The sequence below is a fragment of the Phaethon aethereus genome (assembly GCF_964289735.1).
Source record: "Phaethon aethereus genome assembly, chromosome: 3".
Classification (NCBI taxonomy): Eukaryota; Metazoa; Chordata; class Aves; order Phaethontiformes; family Phaethontidae; genus Phaethon; species Phaethon aethereus.
Window position 1 is genome coordinate 41,919,991 of NC_138576.1, and position 16,986 is coordinate 41,936,976.

At 38.5% G+C, this 16,986-nt stretch overlaps 1 protein-coding gene across 3 annotated transcripts in view; it reads right to left on the reverse strand.

The window, feature by feature from the left end:
• Window positions 1-16,986, reverse strand: part of RNGTT (RNA guanylyltransferase and 5'-phosphatase) — a gene marked incomplete at both ends in the record, with an annotated part of 180,813 nt that overhangs the window by 28,762 nt on the left and 135,065 nt on the right. For all 3 annotated transcript variants that reach the window (XM_081998035.1, XM_081998034.1, XM_081998036.1), the window contains one exon: window positions 3,544-3,610. In XM_081998035.1, the coding sequence (XP_081854161.1) occupies window positions 3,544-3,610 (67 nt within the window). The remainder of the gene's footprint in view (window positions 1-3,543; window positions 3,611-16,986) is intronic.

Below are 16,986 nucleotides of genomic sequence, written 5' to 3' on the forward strand. Positions count from 1 at the left end.
ACATGGTGGCGCTGGACTAATGGTTGAACTTGGTGATCTTGAAGGTCCTTTCCAACCTAGTGATTCTGTGTGTGATTCTGTGTGTGTGACATTTCTTTTGCATAATGAAGTACAGAGATCAAACATCTATCAAGCACTACCACTGATACCACTGCAAGCAAGTCAGGAGGAAGATCAGGTAATTTCAGTTAATCTTACCAGTTCATCAATGTCTCAGAAACATTATAAATATTAATATATATAAATACTAATGAATTATTGATATGAGAAAGACGTAAAAAAATCATCCGGCAAGAGATGTTAGTGTTTCAAACTCTTTTCCCAGACTTGCCATCTACAGTCTTCATCATCAAAGACACTGATGCAATTATCTCCTGCACAGTTCTGGAAAATCAACCTTGTTTGCTTTTGGGAAGAGATACTTTGATAAAGAGTTCCTCTCTTTGCAGTTCTGTAAATGCAACATAAATTGAAACATGAATTTATGAGTACTAGCATGGCTGCTTATATGTTTAGTATGAATATTTCAAAGGCCTGGTAACATTCCTATTTGTCCAACCGAAAGCGCACTAAAATGCACTGGAATAATAATGTATAATAATGGTTCACTTTGAGTAATAAACCTACACTGACAGAGGAGCGTAGTGGTTTGGGGCATTCCTTAATGCACACATTTGGCAAGAAATGCCACATCTTAATAGAATACAAAATACTTGGGATGTTTGCAAATGAACATGAGTGGGTAATTTATATAATGAGAGAGACCAATCCATCACACAGTGAGCAAAAGCGTATCTGAACTAAACGGTGACAAAGGCTCTGCCTTATATATATTCCAGGACCAAGTGTGGTTCACAGGTCTTTTAACTAGTGGAATCATTAGCAACCATGTATGAAAGACCTGAAGAACTGCTGGGGGGAAGAATGAAAGAAACTTATGTCAACAGTTACAAAAGACCATTGTATATCTCCGGAGTACATAATTTCTTTTCGCAGCATCACATCTCAGTGTGAATTACTACTCCCCATTTTTGGTGCTGAAGATCTCTATGAAGTTGCGAGCCCATCACTCTACACCGGTTCCTCCTGCTGTCATGCAGCAAACATCCTTCTAGAATCTCCAAGCAATCAGACAGGAGCCTCAATTAAAAACGCTTATTGTTTTTGTTAACTGTATGCCATTTCCCAGTTGCAACTAATAATACAAGCCACAGAAGAGGTGACCCTGAGACAAATTAGCTTACCACTTCAGGATTACCTTTAGCATCAGAAACAAAGCAAAGCAACGATGTGCAAATATATGCCCATATATATGCCTATAGCTCCAAAAATGAAAGTTACATTTTACAGAATACAGCTTGTGGAATTAGCTTATTCAAACACGTCTATGTAACCTACACTAATTTAGTGGATAACAAGCTTTGTTTTTCCTAGGTAGTAACTGAAAGTTATTTTGAATATCCGTATTACCTATTCTGTGGCAAACACAATGTTTAGGATGAGACTACACCAGCGATACATTACCAGAACGTCCAATATTAACCTACTCAAATTAAATGCATGTCAGATATTTATCAAGCATTGTACCATATGTAAGGTAAGAACAGAAAACAGAACAGAAAACGTTATTGTGCCCGTATCTTGAATATTGTGCCATTCCCTACATTAAAAAAGGCAACAGCAGAAATACAGAAGAGTAAAAAATGGTGCTGACTCAAGATACTGAATGGTTGGATACAGGGAGCAGTTAAATAGATTAATTTTTTTCTAGCTTGGAAGATGCAAGATTGGGGTAATGTGGAAGAGAAGATAACATCAGACCACAGAATGACTGCCCACCATTTCTCCTGACATAAGGCCAAGGGTGAACCAGAATGAGTTATCAGGCAACAGGTTTAAAAGAAATAAAATACTTTAACTCACAGGGATAGTATGGCTTTCTATGTTGAAAATTTAGTGGAAAATCCCATAGGCACATTCAGGGAGGAAGGTCCAACTGAGTCTATTGAGGACCAGGATGCAGATACAACTTCCAGTGTGTGCAAATTGCAGGAAACTGGCTGCATACTTTGTATTTGTCCTGGTTTTGTGCTCTTTCCCCGAGTATTTGCTAGCGATATGGTACTCGGTCCTGCAGTTTGATCCTGCACAGCGTCTGCTTTGCAGCTGTCCCGTGAGCAGAAGGGCCTCTCCCCGGCCACAGGTGATGGGGGGAGTACCACGGCTGACAGCGAGCGCAGTATATGCCTCCTCTCTCTCAAATCCACTCAGTGAACTTACAAACTCTTCCTGGCCCTGGGGAAAACCTCCCCATTTTGCTGCCTATTATTAGAAATGGATGGGGCAAGCGAGGGCAAAAATGGGGCCTCGTTTTGGAAGGGGAGAGCCGTGTGAGAGAACTCTTATAAAGCATTTAAACAAGCACTATTCTGAAGGGTTAGCACCAAAACTACACAAGATTGATTGTGATGAAACTTCTTGCAACACATTGTTTCATGCAAGAAACATCTAAATTGTTTGATTATGAGCCAAACTGAATAATATACATGTAGGAACTAGGGAGATGGGAGAAAAGGAACACGGAAGATGAAAAGCATGCCTCTGATCTTTTAAAATAATTTAAAAACTGCACTAAGGTTTAAGTAGAAAAAGCAAGCATTAGCTAGATATGGTTGGGAATACTGTTCTTTAGTAATTTAATTAGGGATGGCAAAGGAACATACCTGAGTTTTAGAAATTAAGTTTCATTTTAATGTAAAACAAAACCAAGGCTTTTAAAATTCTGAGAGGCACAAGCGTGTGCTCACAATGGAAGGAACAACGCTGCCAAGAGTGCAGAATATACAATAATTACAGGTATCATCTGGGACATGGGAACATTTCTGTATTCTAAAACAGATACCACATTTCCACATCTTTGTCCTAAGAGAAATCCCAATGAAACTCATCAAAATCAGTCCATATATTCTTATAAAAATATTTTTGTTTGTAAGTGACATGACAATAACTAATTAGCAACTGGCAATTAGAAATGTGAAACTATTATCATTCAGCTGAAGGAAAAGAAAGAGTAAGTCATGAAAGACAAATTATTTTCCAGCAGTTGTACGAGTCTTTCATAATAAATCTAATAATATTGGGAAAACAATCCATGTTTTTTACTGCAGGGTCTTCCCTGTCAAGGATCACTTAAAGAATTACAGAGTTCCAAAAGTGGCTTTGTTTTAAAATGTTACTGACAAGGTAACCTTAAAAAAAAAAAAAAAAAAGGAAGAAAAAGAACATTTTCCTTCTGATAATTAAACCGAAGCCAAAATTAATCAAAAGATGCTAGAAAAACTAAAACTTCTTTGACAAGTTAAGTACACAGATGTAACTAGAAGGAAACCCAGAATATGGTAAACATCAACAAAGTAGCACTATTTCCTATTATTTTTCCTGAAGCTGTATTGTTGTCTTGAAGTTCTCTAAATCAAGACTCAAATCATATAGAAGTTAAATAAGTTAAATAGCCCCCCTCCCTCCCCAGCTTATTAATCATACCTTAATTTGTGCAAAAGGTCTGTCAAAGTTTCCAACATAAAGAAGACCAACATTCTGGGTGAGTAGCCTAAAAAAATGAAAAAGATATTTTAAGATGTCACTTCAAATCCATAAGTTTTTGCATCTCCAATAGTTGTTACTGAACGCTGGCAGAGTAACAAGCTTCATTATAATAGCAAGAGCTACCTTTGCAAAGCTGATTACACAATTCTATTTGAAATACTACAAAAAAGGACAGATGCGCCTTAAAGATAGATGCACACTGGTAATTTGCGTTCATGGTGCAAGCAGCTCTTCAACAAAATCATTTCACAGGCTTCTTTGTGAGGGTTGTCACTCAATAACATGGAAGAATGGCAGGCATGTGCCTTTTCTATTTATTAGAAACAAAGGGACAGCAAGAGGAAAGACTAGTAAACACACATTCAAAGCAGCGGGCCTAAGAGTTAAAACAGATTAGGGCAAATAAAAGTACACACAGTAATACAAAAATGACATCACTACAAGTAGAGAAATAATAGAGACTCTCTGCAATATTGTCTAATGGCTTCCTAAATGAAAAGAGCCACAAATGCTTTTATGCCTTCTGTTCTCTTCAGCTTTATAAAAAGTCATGTACACCACTGAGACCCAGAGGGACAGTGGAGTAAGTCGAGGCAAATGACTGTTGGTACTTATGGAAAAGAGTGAGTTTGTTTTCTGCAGATACAGTGCAAGTCAATGTTACTACTACACAAACTCCAAATCCCGGAGGAGCATGAGGGTGCCACTGCTATCAAGAGACAAGAACATCACTGGCCACTGAAAAGGTTAGGACAGCACTGTGCTGTTCAAACTGGACAACCACGATGTTCCTCTTGGCTAAGCAAAGGCACAGTGGTCATCCCCTCCACTTCAGAGGCTCCAAAAGCATTGCACTGAAGTACAGACAACCCATAAGAAGAAATCTTTGATGACACACCATTGAAAGAGTTTCTGTTTTGACTAAAAGGGACATTCAAAACCCATCATACCCTTCAGGAACTCCAAGTTTTCGAAAAGTGTCTGCTGTTTCATATTTTCCTTCAATTTTATATCCCATCCCCATTAACAATAAGGCCTCACATATGTGTTAGATTTCCCCCCTAACAGGAAATAGCAGAAAATAAATAGGAGTGTAGGCATCATTCCGCTCAAGTCTGACATTGACATGTCTCTTTCTTTATATACTTCATATACTTTTAATTCATAGTGAGTACATTTTTTTTCCTATATAGAAACTGGTTGTCATTTTCTAACTCATATCTCATCATCTCCAGACCTATTTTCATAAATAAAAGAAAACAGAAGCTTAGACAGCAGTAAATCATTGTTTTGACCTTCAGTTCACACAGTGTACACATCTTAGTATGATTTTGATTCTTCCAGTTCTGACAATGATATGATATATATGACCCTACACTGGTTCACCAACAGTGGGGATTGGTGGAACTTGGCAAAACAGCAAAGTTGAAACATTCACATATATAAAACAAAAGAAAGAAGTGGTGTCAAACTGTGTATCATCTTCAAACATCCGTTTATGTAATTAGATACTGCCTACAAAAATTTCCTGCCTGTTGACAGAAAAACCCAAGGAAGGAAAGACCAGGAAGGATCAGAGCAGATCAGTCGCAGTACAGACAAGCAAGCGGCTTCCTCCCTTTTCCCATCAGTGTGCCAGACTCCACTGGGAAGACCTGTGCTCTTTCACAATGGTTCTGCAGTTCTGACACATGGAAGTCAGGATGAGCCCGTCAAACTCATTTTCAGTTGCAGTAAGTCAAATTCATTCACAATGCAGGTCTTCAGAGCTGAAAAAGCCAGCATATTGATCAAACCTTCTCCTAGGACTATAACGCAAACTCAGGAAAAATTTAAGGGTTTTCAAAATGAAAAGAAACTTATGGGAAGTAATTAGCGAAAAAGGTTAAAAGAGAATCTCTAAAAAGGATTCAGGCTATGTCACTGGATTTGACAGAGAGGCACCTCAGAGCAAAATAAGTATTCTTAAAAAGAACTGCACATAATTTTTGCAAGGCAGAAAAGAAAATAATAATTTAAAAAAATCCACTAGCTGTATTTCTAGTAAGGGACCTAAAAAAACGGAAGACATACAGTGTGATTATTCCCATGTGGTTATTCTTCACATCATTTTCTTCACTGGATAGAAACATAGGACTATTAAAAATCTGAGTCTTTAGGATGGCTTTAGTTACAAGTAGGGAACATCTAGGGAACCTTAAGACTGGTCTTTCCAGAAGACCACACAGCTGTCTACAGCTTGCTATCGCTGATGTGCACCCAAAACCTGCAAATGAACTGCAAGAACTGGCTTCCTTATCAAGACTGGTATTGACACAGTACAAGCTTATTGCTACTTATTCACCTTTGACTGCCTCAGCTGGAAAGTATTTTACTTATTTTTTTATTTGTACTCACATGGCACTTCAAAAAGGCAATGTTAATTCAATGCAATGTTAGCAAAATTTTTAGGGAATAGAAAGTCATTTGTAACTCTCCCTTGCTTAAATAAAAGGTTGCGTTCTTTGTTTCTCTAGTTTTCAAGATTCCTCTTGAGTTCTGAAGTTCAAAATTATATCACTAACATGCAAAACCAGTCAGTTTTCCATATAAGCACTCAGTGAGGTTGAAATGAGCATCCCAATATGATCATAATTTAATGTCCTGAAATACTCTGATTTTCTGCCCCTAAATGGTCTGAACAATTAAAAAATTCCAAATCTTACGACTAGTATAAAATCTTTTAATTCAAGGCCTTTCTTATCAGCATAATCTCCGTATCTCAGAGATTGGGCTCACACAGAAGAGTCTGGAGAGGTAAGCAGACTCTGGATAGGTCAAGCTACTGCAAGAGTGTTACCGCTCCCTCAGTAGTCACCAGTGGCAGCATCAAAAAACCACGTGCCATCGAGGAGGGGGGTGAGGAGGACTATGTGCCAACCTCCATCTCACCCATAGGAATTCATCTCTAAATTACCATCAAGATCTACTCCTCACCAATCAGAAAGTTCAAATTATACATGGCCATTCTCATAGTTGTTCTGTACCACAACACCAGGCTGCACTAAGTGCCTAAAATTAACTTCATACCACAAACTTCAACATGTCTAAATTGATACAGATATTCTGTCCTAATGGTCTCAACTAATTACCCTTTGCTTTTGAAGACTTTCCAATGGTAGGCAAGTTTGGTTATAAGCACCTCTATGTTATTGGTCTTATGTTAATGGTCTCTTTTAAAATGTCAGTGTTTTATTTCTTACCTAATTTCGCCTTTGCACAGTTCTATTCCCAAAACACCATCAGCGGTACTCAACACCTAGCCCTGCTAACAGCTGGACATCACCTGTAATTGGCCCAAATTAATACCAGCCTACAAAACAGTGGTGACAGTTTCACAGCACAATTATCATCTTTGAATTTCACATTCAAATAATTACTTTAAAATTATGAGAAACAATCATCAAAACCACAAATGCCTACTGTCACTTCAATACATATATTTATTTTTACTTGAAAATATGTAGCAATATACAAAGTTGCTCCAGCTATTCATATTCGCTTACAGATTGCCACATGTTTTATTTGTAGTCTCTTCCATTCAATACATTATGAACATAATTTTCTGCAAGTAGAAGGAAAGAAACATCACTCCAAAAAGCAGTGGTTCTTTAAGATGTGCTGTCCATACATAACATTACACTTATACTCCCTGCACTCCTGTCCTATACACCCAAGTGAGCAGATTTCTAGCCTGACATGCCTACTAGGGCTGTATTGTTATGTTCCATGCAAACAGCATAAAAAAACCCGAAAAATGTCAGAACAAACCATTTCTAACTTTTGCCAATATAATGTCAAGGTCTTAAAGGCCTTTTCAGTACCAAGAAATTGCTGCCATATAGTTGCCACCAAATTCTCTGTTTTCTGCCTTCAGAATCCTAGATTTGGCCTTTTCTGGGATGTAAAAGGTACCCAATGTTTTCAAAATCTGAGCTGCAGGAGCCAGGCACTGCCGCTTGTGGGGGAAGCTGACTGTAGGCCTGGGCACAGTCACATACTGTGATACATCAAAAAAACCATGGTGGCAACAGTGATGTGAGGAGGGTAAATGCAAATAAATAAAGGACAGGAATAAGGGCTTGGGTAAAAGGAAACTTTGAATAAGGCAGCGTGAGATGGCGAGGAATGTGGAACACAAGGGGGAGGCAAGGTATAAAGGAGGGGCAAAGGAGCCCTCTGGGTTGGAGAAGATCGGTGGATTAGGGCTACAGGAGCAGCAAGGACCAATTTACCACAGAGCTCACCCTCCCCTGAGCACAGCTGACCTTGCTTAGGGGGCTGGGACAGTCCCAGTACCATTGCCACCTTCCTACCGCCTTTGGCCACGGGAAGCAGAACAACCCTTGGCTACGGACTTTATGAGGGCAGCACATTTCGAAGAAGCTTGATCATTTCCTCTCCTCCACCCACGGTGGAGCTCCTGCTAACTCACTAAAAGCTGAGTGTTAAGATGATGGTGAGTATTTCAAGATATTCTCGACAAGGATTCAGGCACAGCTCACCAACACACCAATGCTCCAGTCATGAAGTAATACTTTGTGCAGGCAGAAAGCAGGCGCCAAATAGTTCCTCTGTATCTCGTCGGGAGTTATACCTTGTGGACACCACTTCAGCTTGATCTGAAATCCAAACACCAACCCCTTCAGGCCCCAAGGGCTGCCTTAAAAGTCCGCTCAGGTTATCAAACAGCGCCATGCAAACTATGGAACTTCTGACCAGCTCATAAACTAACCTGTTGGGAGTTTCCCTCCGGGCTATCTGGATCTTAGTGCTGCTGTGCAGACTATGGAAGGAAGTTTCCAGAAAGGAGCATGCAGAAAAATAAAGGAGCAGGATGGAGCCAGGAGCCGCTGCCTCTCACAGGAGCAAGTTACTGCAGATTAGCTGAACGCGGTAACTTGCTCCTGTGCGAGGCAGCAGCTTCTGCGCTTGCTCCGTTGCAAGTCCGGTGTGTATCGTGCAGGAATACAGACTGAGACCTGCAGCTCTAGGCAACAGCGCAGAGGTCAGACAGGCTTGGAAAGCAGGGAGTATGGAGTGCGAAATGCAATGTGTGCAGTAGGAAGGCTGAAAAGAAGGTAAGGAAAATGGCATTGGAAAGGTAGAATGTGTTGAAGGAAAATGATAACCAATGAACAGGCACACGGGCTTGAGTTTTGTGGTTTTTTTACAGGCAGTGGGAGGCATGCAGAGCTGCCTAGAGCAATGCTTGTTGTTCACTATCCCTCTGAAACAGCATCTAACTTCTTCCTTAAATTTCCATAAAAACACTCACCAAAATCACAGAACTGATGACAATTTATCAAATAGGATCATGCAGTATATATGGACATACATCATGGTTAAAGAACAGTTTATCACTCCACATAAATCAAATCACTAGATTCTGTATTTCTGGTTTTATTCTTGACTGTTGCCTGCTGCTTTCACTAGCTCTTGCAACCACCAAAAAGCCTGACTCTAATGAGTTTGTGTTTGTTTTTAAGAGCTCGGTAAGTCCTACAGCCTGACCATCAAAGCTTTGTTAGATGTAACAAGACTTTGTTGTTATATCACATGACCAGAAAAGCATTTGAGTGCATGCAAAACTGCAGAAACTTCCAAAACTCAGCCTGACAGCCATGTGTATCTGTCTATACTTCTAATGATGGTGTAGATGGAAGTGACTGCTTTCGGCAAGGGATGAGAGGCAGCTCCTGCTGTGGTCTGTTCTCCTACCTGAAAGAACTCTCTCCAGATCAGACAGGTTTTTTTCTGGTTGATCTGAACGGTGGACTGATACCTGAAACACACCTGGTGCCTGCATGGAAGGGATTTCACCATAGCAGATATGATTAAACAGGAATACCAATTTGACTGATGAGACAACAGGATTAAGATCTGTGGATCGCTTCCATTTTACAGTCAGAAGCAGCAACAAGTAGCTACAATGGGGCTGGGATCTGATCTAACAACTTCATCCTTCATATGCTGCAGAAAGACATTTGTAGTCTTCACAGAGGTTGCTGATGAAAAGATTTCAATCCTGAGAAGACACATATCAAGAGTGGAATAGATGTGAAACAAAATTGAAAGAAAAAACAATCCCGACACTCAGTGGGGTACTGACCCTTCTGCACATCTGTATCTTTATTGAGAAGAATATCTCAGCATATGCATTAGTGGATGATTGAGTTAAAAAATGGAATACAATGTGCTTAAAATATAAATTGGACAGTCAGACAAAATTTTTGGAAAATCGCTGTGACCACACTCACATTCTAAATTCCCGTATTTAAAACAGCTATAAAATAAGGATTAGTATTAGTTATGGTCTGGATGTTTTTACATTTAATTTTAAACTATACCTTTGTGTGATAAGCATATACAAAGAATTCCACTGTTACGCTCTATATGTACTTTTCACTGTCTCTAAAAATCGCTCTGAAAGCATTTGCACATTTTAGGCAGAAATGACTTCTGTAAGTTACACACACAGTTGAACAACAGTCCTGAGAACAGAAGCAGTGTCTTTGTAAGTTCTATAACAGTATTTTCAAACATTATTTGAACAGTTTTCACATATGTGTTTGAAGACAAAGGTAACTTTTATAGATAATTTTACAAATTTTGTATTCCATTATGCAAAGATATTATCCCAATATGTCATTATTGCACACAATGACATGAGCACAAACAAAGTATCATGGCACAACAGAAAGGACACCATATTCACATGATGCTCCTGATGTCCTCTGAAGAATATAATAAATATTCTGTATTTATACTGTGCTAACGTAAACTATGAGGCAAAACTGTGAACTGTGCCGCAATATCGCAACCATGGAAAGAGAAGCAGTTTCTCAAGTAGTCTCTTAAACCATAACTTGGATTCTACTACAGTGACATTACAATTATATTTTGCTTCTTGCTTATGATAATAATTTCCCATTGTTTTTCCACTCTAATTATGTATTTTCTACGAATATGAATTTGAAAGAAAAAGCAAGAAAATCAGGAAAGCATAAATATAGAATTATAAAAATGGATATTAGGGTCAAAAGAATTAACTTCCTACATTCAATTTTTTTCAAGATCATTAATTATGTCATTAATTAATTTATTTCACAGACTAATGTAAGAATAACATAGTGAAAATATTATACTAGGTATTATGAAATATAAAAGTACATAAAAGGATCCAACACAAATTCTGGAAAAGGCTAATACCAGTGCATTGATAATCTTGTGAACTTAAACCAACATGCGTATTACGGTCTGCAAACAACATGCATTTCATTTTTATTCTAAAAGTATAAAAACTCAAAGAACTTCAGAGTTCATAGAAGCAGTAGTGACAGAAGTGACACATAGAACAGTAGTGACGTAGAAGCAGTGTCGCAGAATACTGACAATGGCAAAGCAGGGGCTTCACAGGCAAGACAGAAGAGCTCTCTCCTGCTTTTTACAGTGCATTCATCAAACCACTTTTTCAGGTTATGAAAATATTTTAACAAAATTTTTTAATCATCGGCCATGCAAGAAAACTTTTTTCATGGAGAAATATAAGCTATGCTACTATAATCATCATGGTAGGCAAATAGACTGTATATCTGATTGAGGACATTCCTCCTCAAATTGGAGACCAAATCGAAAAAAGCTATGAAGGAACTGGAGGAGATGCTATGCACAGCTGGTTACACAGTAAAGATGCAAAAAACCCTGGGTTTGAACTCAAAAGGGGAAAAAGGTTGGTAAGAGATACAATCAAGTATTGAAAAAAGAGACTGTAAAAAAATTTTACAATGCTAAATTCATCTCTGCAATAAAAAAAACCCCACCACTTTTCATTCAGTGAATTCCGAATTTGCAGAATATCCCAAGCCAAGTTAATGGTGATGGCAATTACCATAAAATGGTATTCTAAGTAATACTAACAGGAAAAAATACAGTGGGTAGCACAAACTACAGCCTCAGCCTTCCCACAATAGTATTCCAACAGTATGTGTTATTAGTTCTATTAATAAGTATGCTGCTTACTGAAACACATGCAACTCAGGCAAAAATATCAATGTTATGTGCTAATTGCACTTCATAGGAAAAGGTGCTGTGCGTAATACTTGAAAGGCTTCACTGAACTACATCACTCCCTACAGTAAATCACTGTCATTGGCTATTGATAATAGGAATCTAAGAAGTAACTGATCCCTGAAAGACATACTTCAACTGAATAATGTCACCACTGTTATATACCAAACCCAATAAAAATTATATTTAGAGAGCTCGAAACTGCAAAACAAAGTGACCTCATATTTGAGGTAGTGGTCTGCAAGTGATTCTAGATCATGGTCAAAAAGAATAAACTGACCAATATCAAGGTTTACTTTGAATTAGGAGGGTTTAATCTGCATTCATTTTGAACAAGTGTTTGGCTGTGGGGTTTTTGTTTGTTTTTTTTTTGTTTTGGGGGGAAAGGGGGGCACACAAATGCTTTCCTAGAGACAGGGAGAGTTTTCAAGAAACATTTTTGCACTTTATAAATAAAACCAAAACATCAGATGTTTTCTAAAGCACTTCCTTTTGTTTGCTGCGTTTTTGTCTAGTTTTGATAATATTTTAATGTTTGTCCAGGCTTTGCCTTACAGGCAAATCACATAAAGAAGCATTTTGACTACATTTACATATAACTTATCCATAAAAAGTAGAAAGGAAAAGTAAGTAGAAACAAAAAAATATCCATTAAATAATCATGCCCATTCCTCCACCAACAGAATATTATTCCCTGTAGTATAATGAGCAATTTGGCCAGGCTGGCCATAAATTATCTGAAAAATGAGGCTGCTTGCCTTTTCCTTCGGGAGATTATTACATAGTCTGAGAGATTTCACTATTACAATCTATTTCTGATAGTAAACGTCAATTTTTCTTTCTGAATTGTCATCTCTCTCATCTCATTGAAATATAGGACAGGAGTTAGGAACTATTCCCAATTTGCTGAAAGACCTGCCTGACACAGGCTGTGCTGCAACTCTGCCCAGGTTTTTCCATATATCACAAAGCAAGAGCACTCTGCAGCTGGAACACTGTAAATCCACGTTCTAGTCTAGGGCCCCATAGGGTCCTTTCACCTTGGCCATCTTTCAGAACAGAACAGAAACCACAATACTAGCAAATTCAATACCCAGAATTAAGTGAAGAATTGACACCACATCACAAAGCTTTATACTAGGAGACTTCAGTAAAATAAAAAGTCTAATTACAGATATTTTAAAGTCAAAACAAAAATATTTTAAGTGCCTCAGGAGCTACTTAAGAAAAATGGATTTCTAACAGCAAATAAGATATAGAAGAAATAAATGAAAGAATGGCAAAAAAATCTCAAGTACATGCAAGTAAAAAAATTCAGTGGATTCACTTGATCATGTGGAAATACAAGGAAGAACTAAGGAAGCCAGGGGGACTGCTGAAAAGCTAGTGGACTTGTTTGTCCCTACTGAAAAAAAAAAGCACCTAGTCAGGAACACTTTTTTTTTTAGTTACCAAAATGAAATGCCTACAGAAATAGAGGTACTAAAAGAAAAGCTCTGAGGATATATTGATAATTAAGGTGAAATAAATCACCTAACCCCAATGCAACATATCCAAGATTACAGACATTTCTTAATACAGAGGGTCTGAATTGCTATTAAAAAAACCCACATGTCAATCTTTAACACCTAAATGGTAATTTTTTTGCAACTTTTCTGAGAGTCCTACCTTCTAGCACAGCATTGTTCAGCATGCTGACCTTGGCTATGCACGGCAGTGCTACTTAGGAGGTTGCACATCCCCTGCATTCACACCGTGGCTGCATCTGCCTCCTGTTTGATCGTTTTAATGAAGGAGTGTTTAAAAAGGAGTGGGGGACAAGAGAGGCACCACACTGACATCATCGATTCAGACTGCCAAAAGGCTTCTGTTACAGTCTTCCACAGCCATTTATTAAAAAAAAAAAAAAAACAACAAAAAAACTAGGCAGTAAGTACTTTTATATGGAAGAGGCTACTTACTGTTATGGATCAAACTCTGACTAAGAGACTGGAGAGGCAGAATAAATGGCCAGTTTTCATCTTGGCAAAGGCCAAGTGACTATTCAATTTATGCAACAGGCTGTTTAATATATTTATTAGTATTCTGAAAAAGCCATGAACAGAGAAAGTCTGCTGATGAAGCAAGTTATGAAGCAAAGGCTGGCAACTTTAGCTAGATTACAAAGTTCATCACTTTGAAAGGAAGTTGATACCATACTTACAATCACCCTTACAGCCTTAGCATTACTTTCCTCTGCAGTGAAAGGTATGTGCTCCTGTGTGTATGAATTAGGGAAAGATACTTACCTATTTAATTAAGGAATGTATCATAACGTGTATGAACCTGGCAACTAGAACTCTGCTATTTCCTAACATTCAAAGGCTTAACTTTTAAGCTCATTGAATTTAAACTTTCTACATGAGGTTTTGTCATTCCTTTGTCCTTGGTCTTTGCATTTTTACAATAACAAAAACCAAAACCAAACTTCTGTCCAGCACAACTATTCTAAATCATAAGAGCAGAACTGGAAATTGAAATATTCAGCAATTTTAACACATGTTGTTACCGCTGACAAACCACCACAAAGAACTGGCAGGAAAGCTACAATGGGGTGGTCTCATCTGGCTATCATGTCTCCCATTCTGCCCTTCATTTGTCAGCACAGCTGCTCTGACATTCTTTTGGTTTTCCCAGTGCCCTGCATGCTGCACCAGTAGTGGCAAGACCTCATGGCAGTCCCAGACTTTGGCAGCTAACATTTCCAAATAAAAGAAAACAGGCCGCTCTGCAGGTTGACCAAATTTAGAGATAATTCCTCTGCAATAAGGACAAGACACTTCTGTATCCCATGGAGGTGATTCTACCATATATCAAAAATCTGATGAATTATGGATGCAAAAGTCTTTCAGAGAAAATATTGTAAACCACTCTGAAGCACAGCATATACCTTATACCCTGAGTAAATGAGTTGGTACCCCTATGCTTTTGATAATGCCGGGCAAACCAAAGATTGGTCCGGTGATACGTACTTAATTTCTCAAACAAAAGAACAAGGAGTGATTGCAGGAGAATTCAAATCTGATAAATATTTCACCACAAAACATGTAATTAGACTGGAGCTCGGGGACACTGCCATGGTGTGCAAGAGAAACAGCGACTGAACATGCAGGTGCATAATAAAAATATCTAGAAGACTAATAATTCCTCCTTAAAATAAAACAGTAAAGCATATAAAATTTACATGTCTACATGGATCAGAGATATAATCAGTATGAAAATTCTCACCTTCTTATTAAAGATCCTCCATGGGAAGGCATCATGAAAGAGCACCCTTAGCCATATGCATGTGCACTGCCAGACCACTCCAACTCATTTCTCTTTCTTCCTGTTTCCCCACACCACTTTAATGATTTATTAAAAATAAATATTTTATTAATTAATCATTCACAACCACAGAAATTATTGAATTACAGTCTACAAACAATTGAGGTATGGGTTCCTGAGGAACTATGCAGATCACAGTCCCCAAGTGAAGCCCGTAACAAACAACAAATTGTTTGTCTGGAATGTGGAGTGATACGCACCCAGCTGCCATCCACCCAGACACGAGTGCCACTGGCAGAATGCATGAACGCCCGTCTTCTATGAACAAACCTACCACCCAAAATAAGGTAGGAAGGCTGTCAGAGTCTTCCTGAATTCTACTGAATGCTTCACTCTTCTTTCTGAAACCTGCACAGATGGTGTAAGATTTAGCTCCTCTGTTCATTATAAAATTAAGTCCCTCCGCATATTCATTATATGAACTTTTAAATGAGATTTCTTTTACAGAAATTCTTCAAGCAGTAAAAAACATAGAGTAAGTTATTCCACATTCTGAAGTATTAAGAAATGCAGCTGAAGTACTTTCCTGGGTATGACAAAAGAAAGGACTATTACCATTTAATACCAACTACTAACACTGTAATACCCATTATTGCACCTGTAATCTAGAAGGCATTTGCAGTAAAGCTGCCCTGTCTTTCTGGTGTATTAGTCTGATCCAAAAAAAATCACTATCCTTACCCATAAGGGTGCTTTCTCACTAAGGGAAACTGCTCTGCTATCAGGGTGCTTTGCCTCACTTCAGATGTGCCACATCTCCTTCAGTAACCCCTTCCTCCGTTCTTTCTTTCCTTTACTTCTGACTTTAACACTCAGCTGCCCCCAGGTTTTGTTTTGTACAGGTTCTTTAAGATGACTATCTCCCTCCAATAGATTTTGTCCTCACATACCCACACCCTTCTTCTTTCTCTAAACTTTAGCACTATTAATCCTGATGCTCAAATTTAGAGAGGGGAAGCATATTTTTCTTGGGAGCTGCTGGGAGGGGAGTACGAATGCGCTTGGATGAATGGCAGCTTGGACGATGCTAAGAAACAGAGGGCAGCCAGCAAACAGATCAGGAACAAAAAAACCTTCTGAGATGCCTCTGCTCCACACACAGCATTCGCTTCACAGCGACGGCTCCCAGGCTGAGAACTACTGTTCCAGTTTCTCCTGAGCAGCCATGATCTCCCCAGCAATATAAACCCGAGGCAGCTACTAAAAAACCACATGCGGCACTAGCTAACCTCCCTTCTTCCCAGGCTCTTGGGGTACGGTCACACCCGAGTTCACAAACGCCCCAAGAAGTCCCATACAGCCAGACCCACTTCCTTGCCTGCTCATGGGCTGAAGATGAGGACCAGGAAGCATCATCATCTTAGGGAGCTGCTTCTACAAATTTTTTGGTCCGATACAACCTTTATGCAAGCTCTTCATATTCTATCGGTATTCCTAAACTCTTCTTTCCCAATGCCAGCTTTTTCGACTTGAAATTATTAAACTATTCTGTGACACACTCTCTAAAAAGTCAAAGCAGCTGAGGCCTGGGTGATAAGCGACTTGCAAAAATATATCTTTCCTATAAACCATGGGAAAAAATAATTGAATTCTTCATAAAAATTGCTGTATTATTATTACAGAAAGAGAGCACCTTTTCATTTACTGTCCTGAATTATGAATTTTTATTATGTAGGGCACAAGTGAAAGAGCAATTATGATTAAATGCTAACTGCATAGGACAAAAAAATTAGTTAGTTATACTCCGTGGCTGATAACTACTGATTTAACTGGTATCAGGATGACCTGCTCTGTCTCTTCTTTCATCTATTTCTGAGAAGATTTATGTAACATAAATTATTAAGTTATTAATTAACAAATATACAGTAAAGCAGGGGTTTTTTTCCTCTCCTTTTTGCAATATGC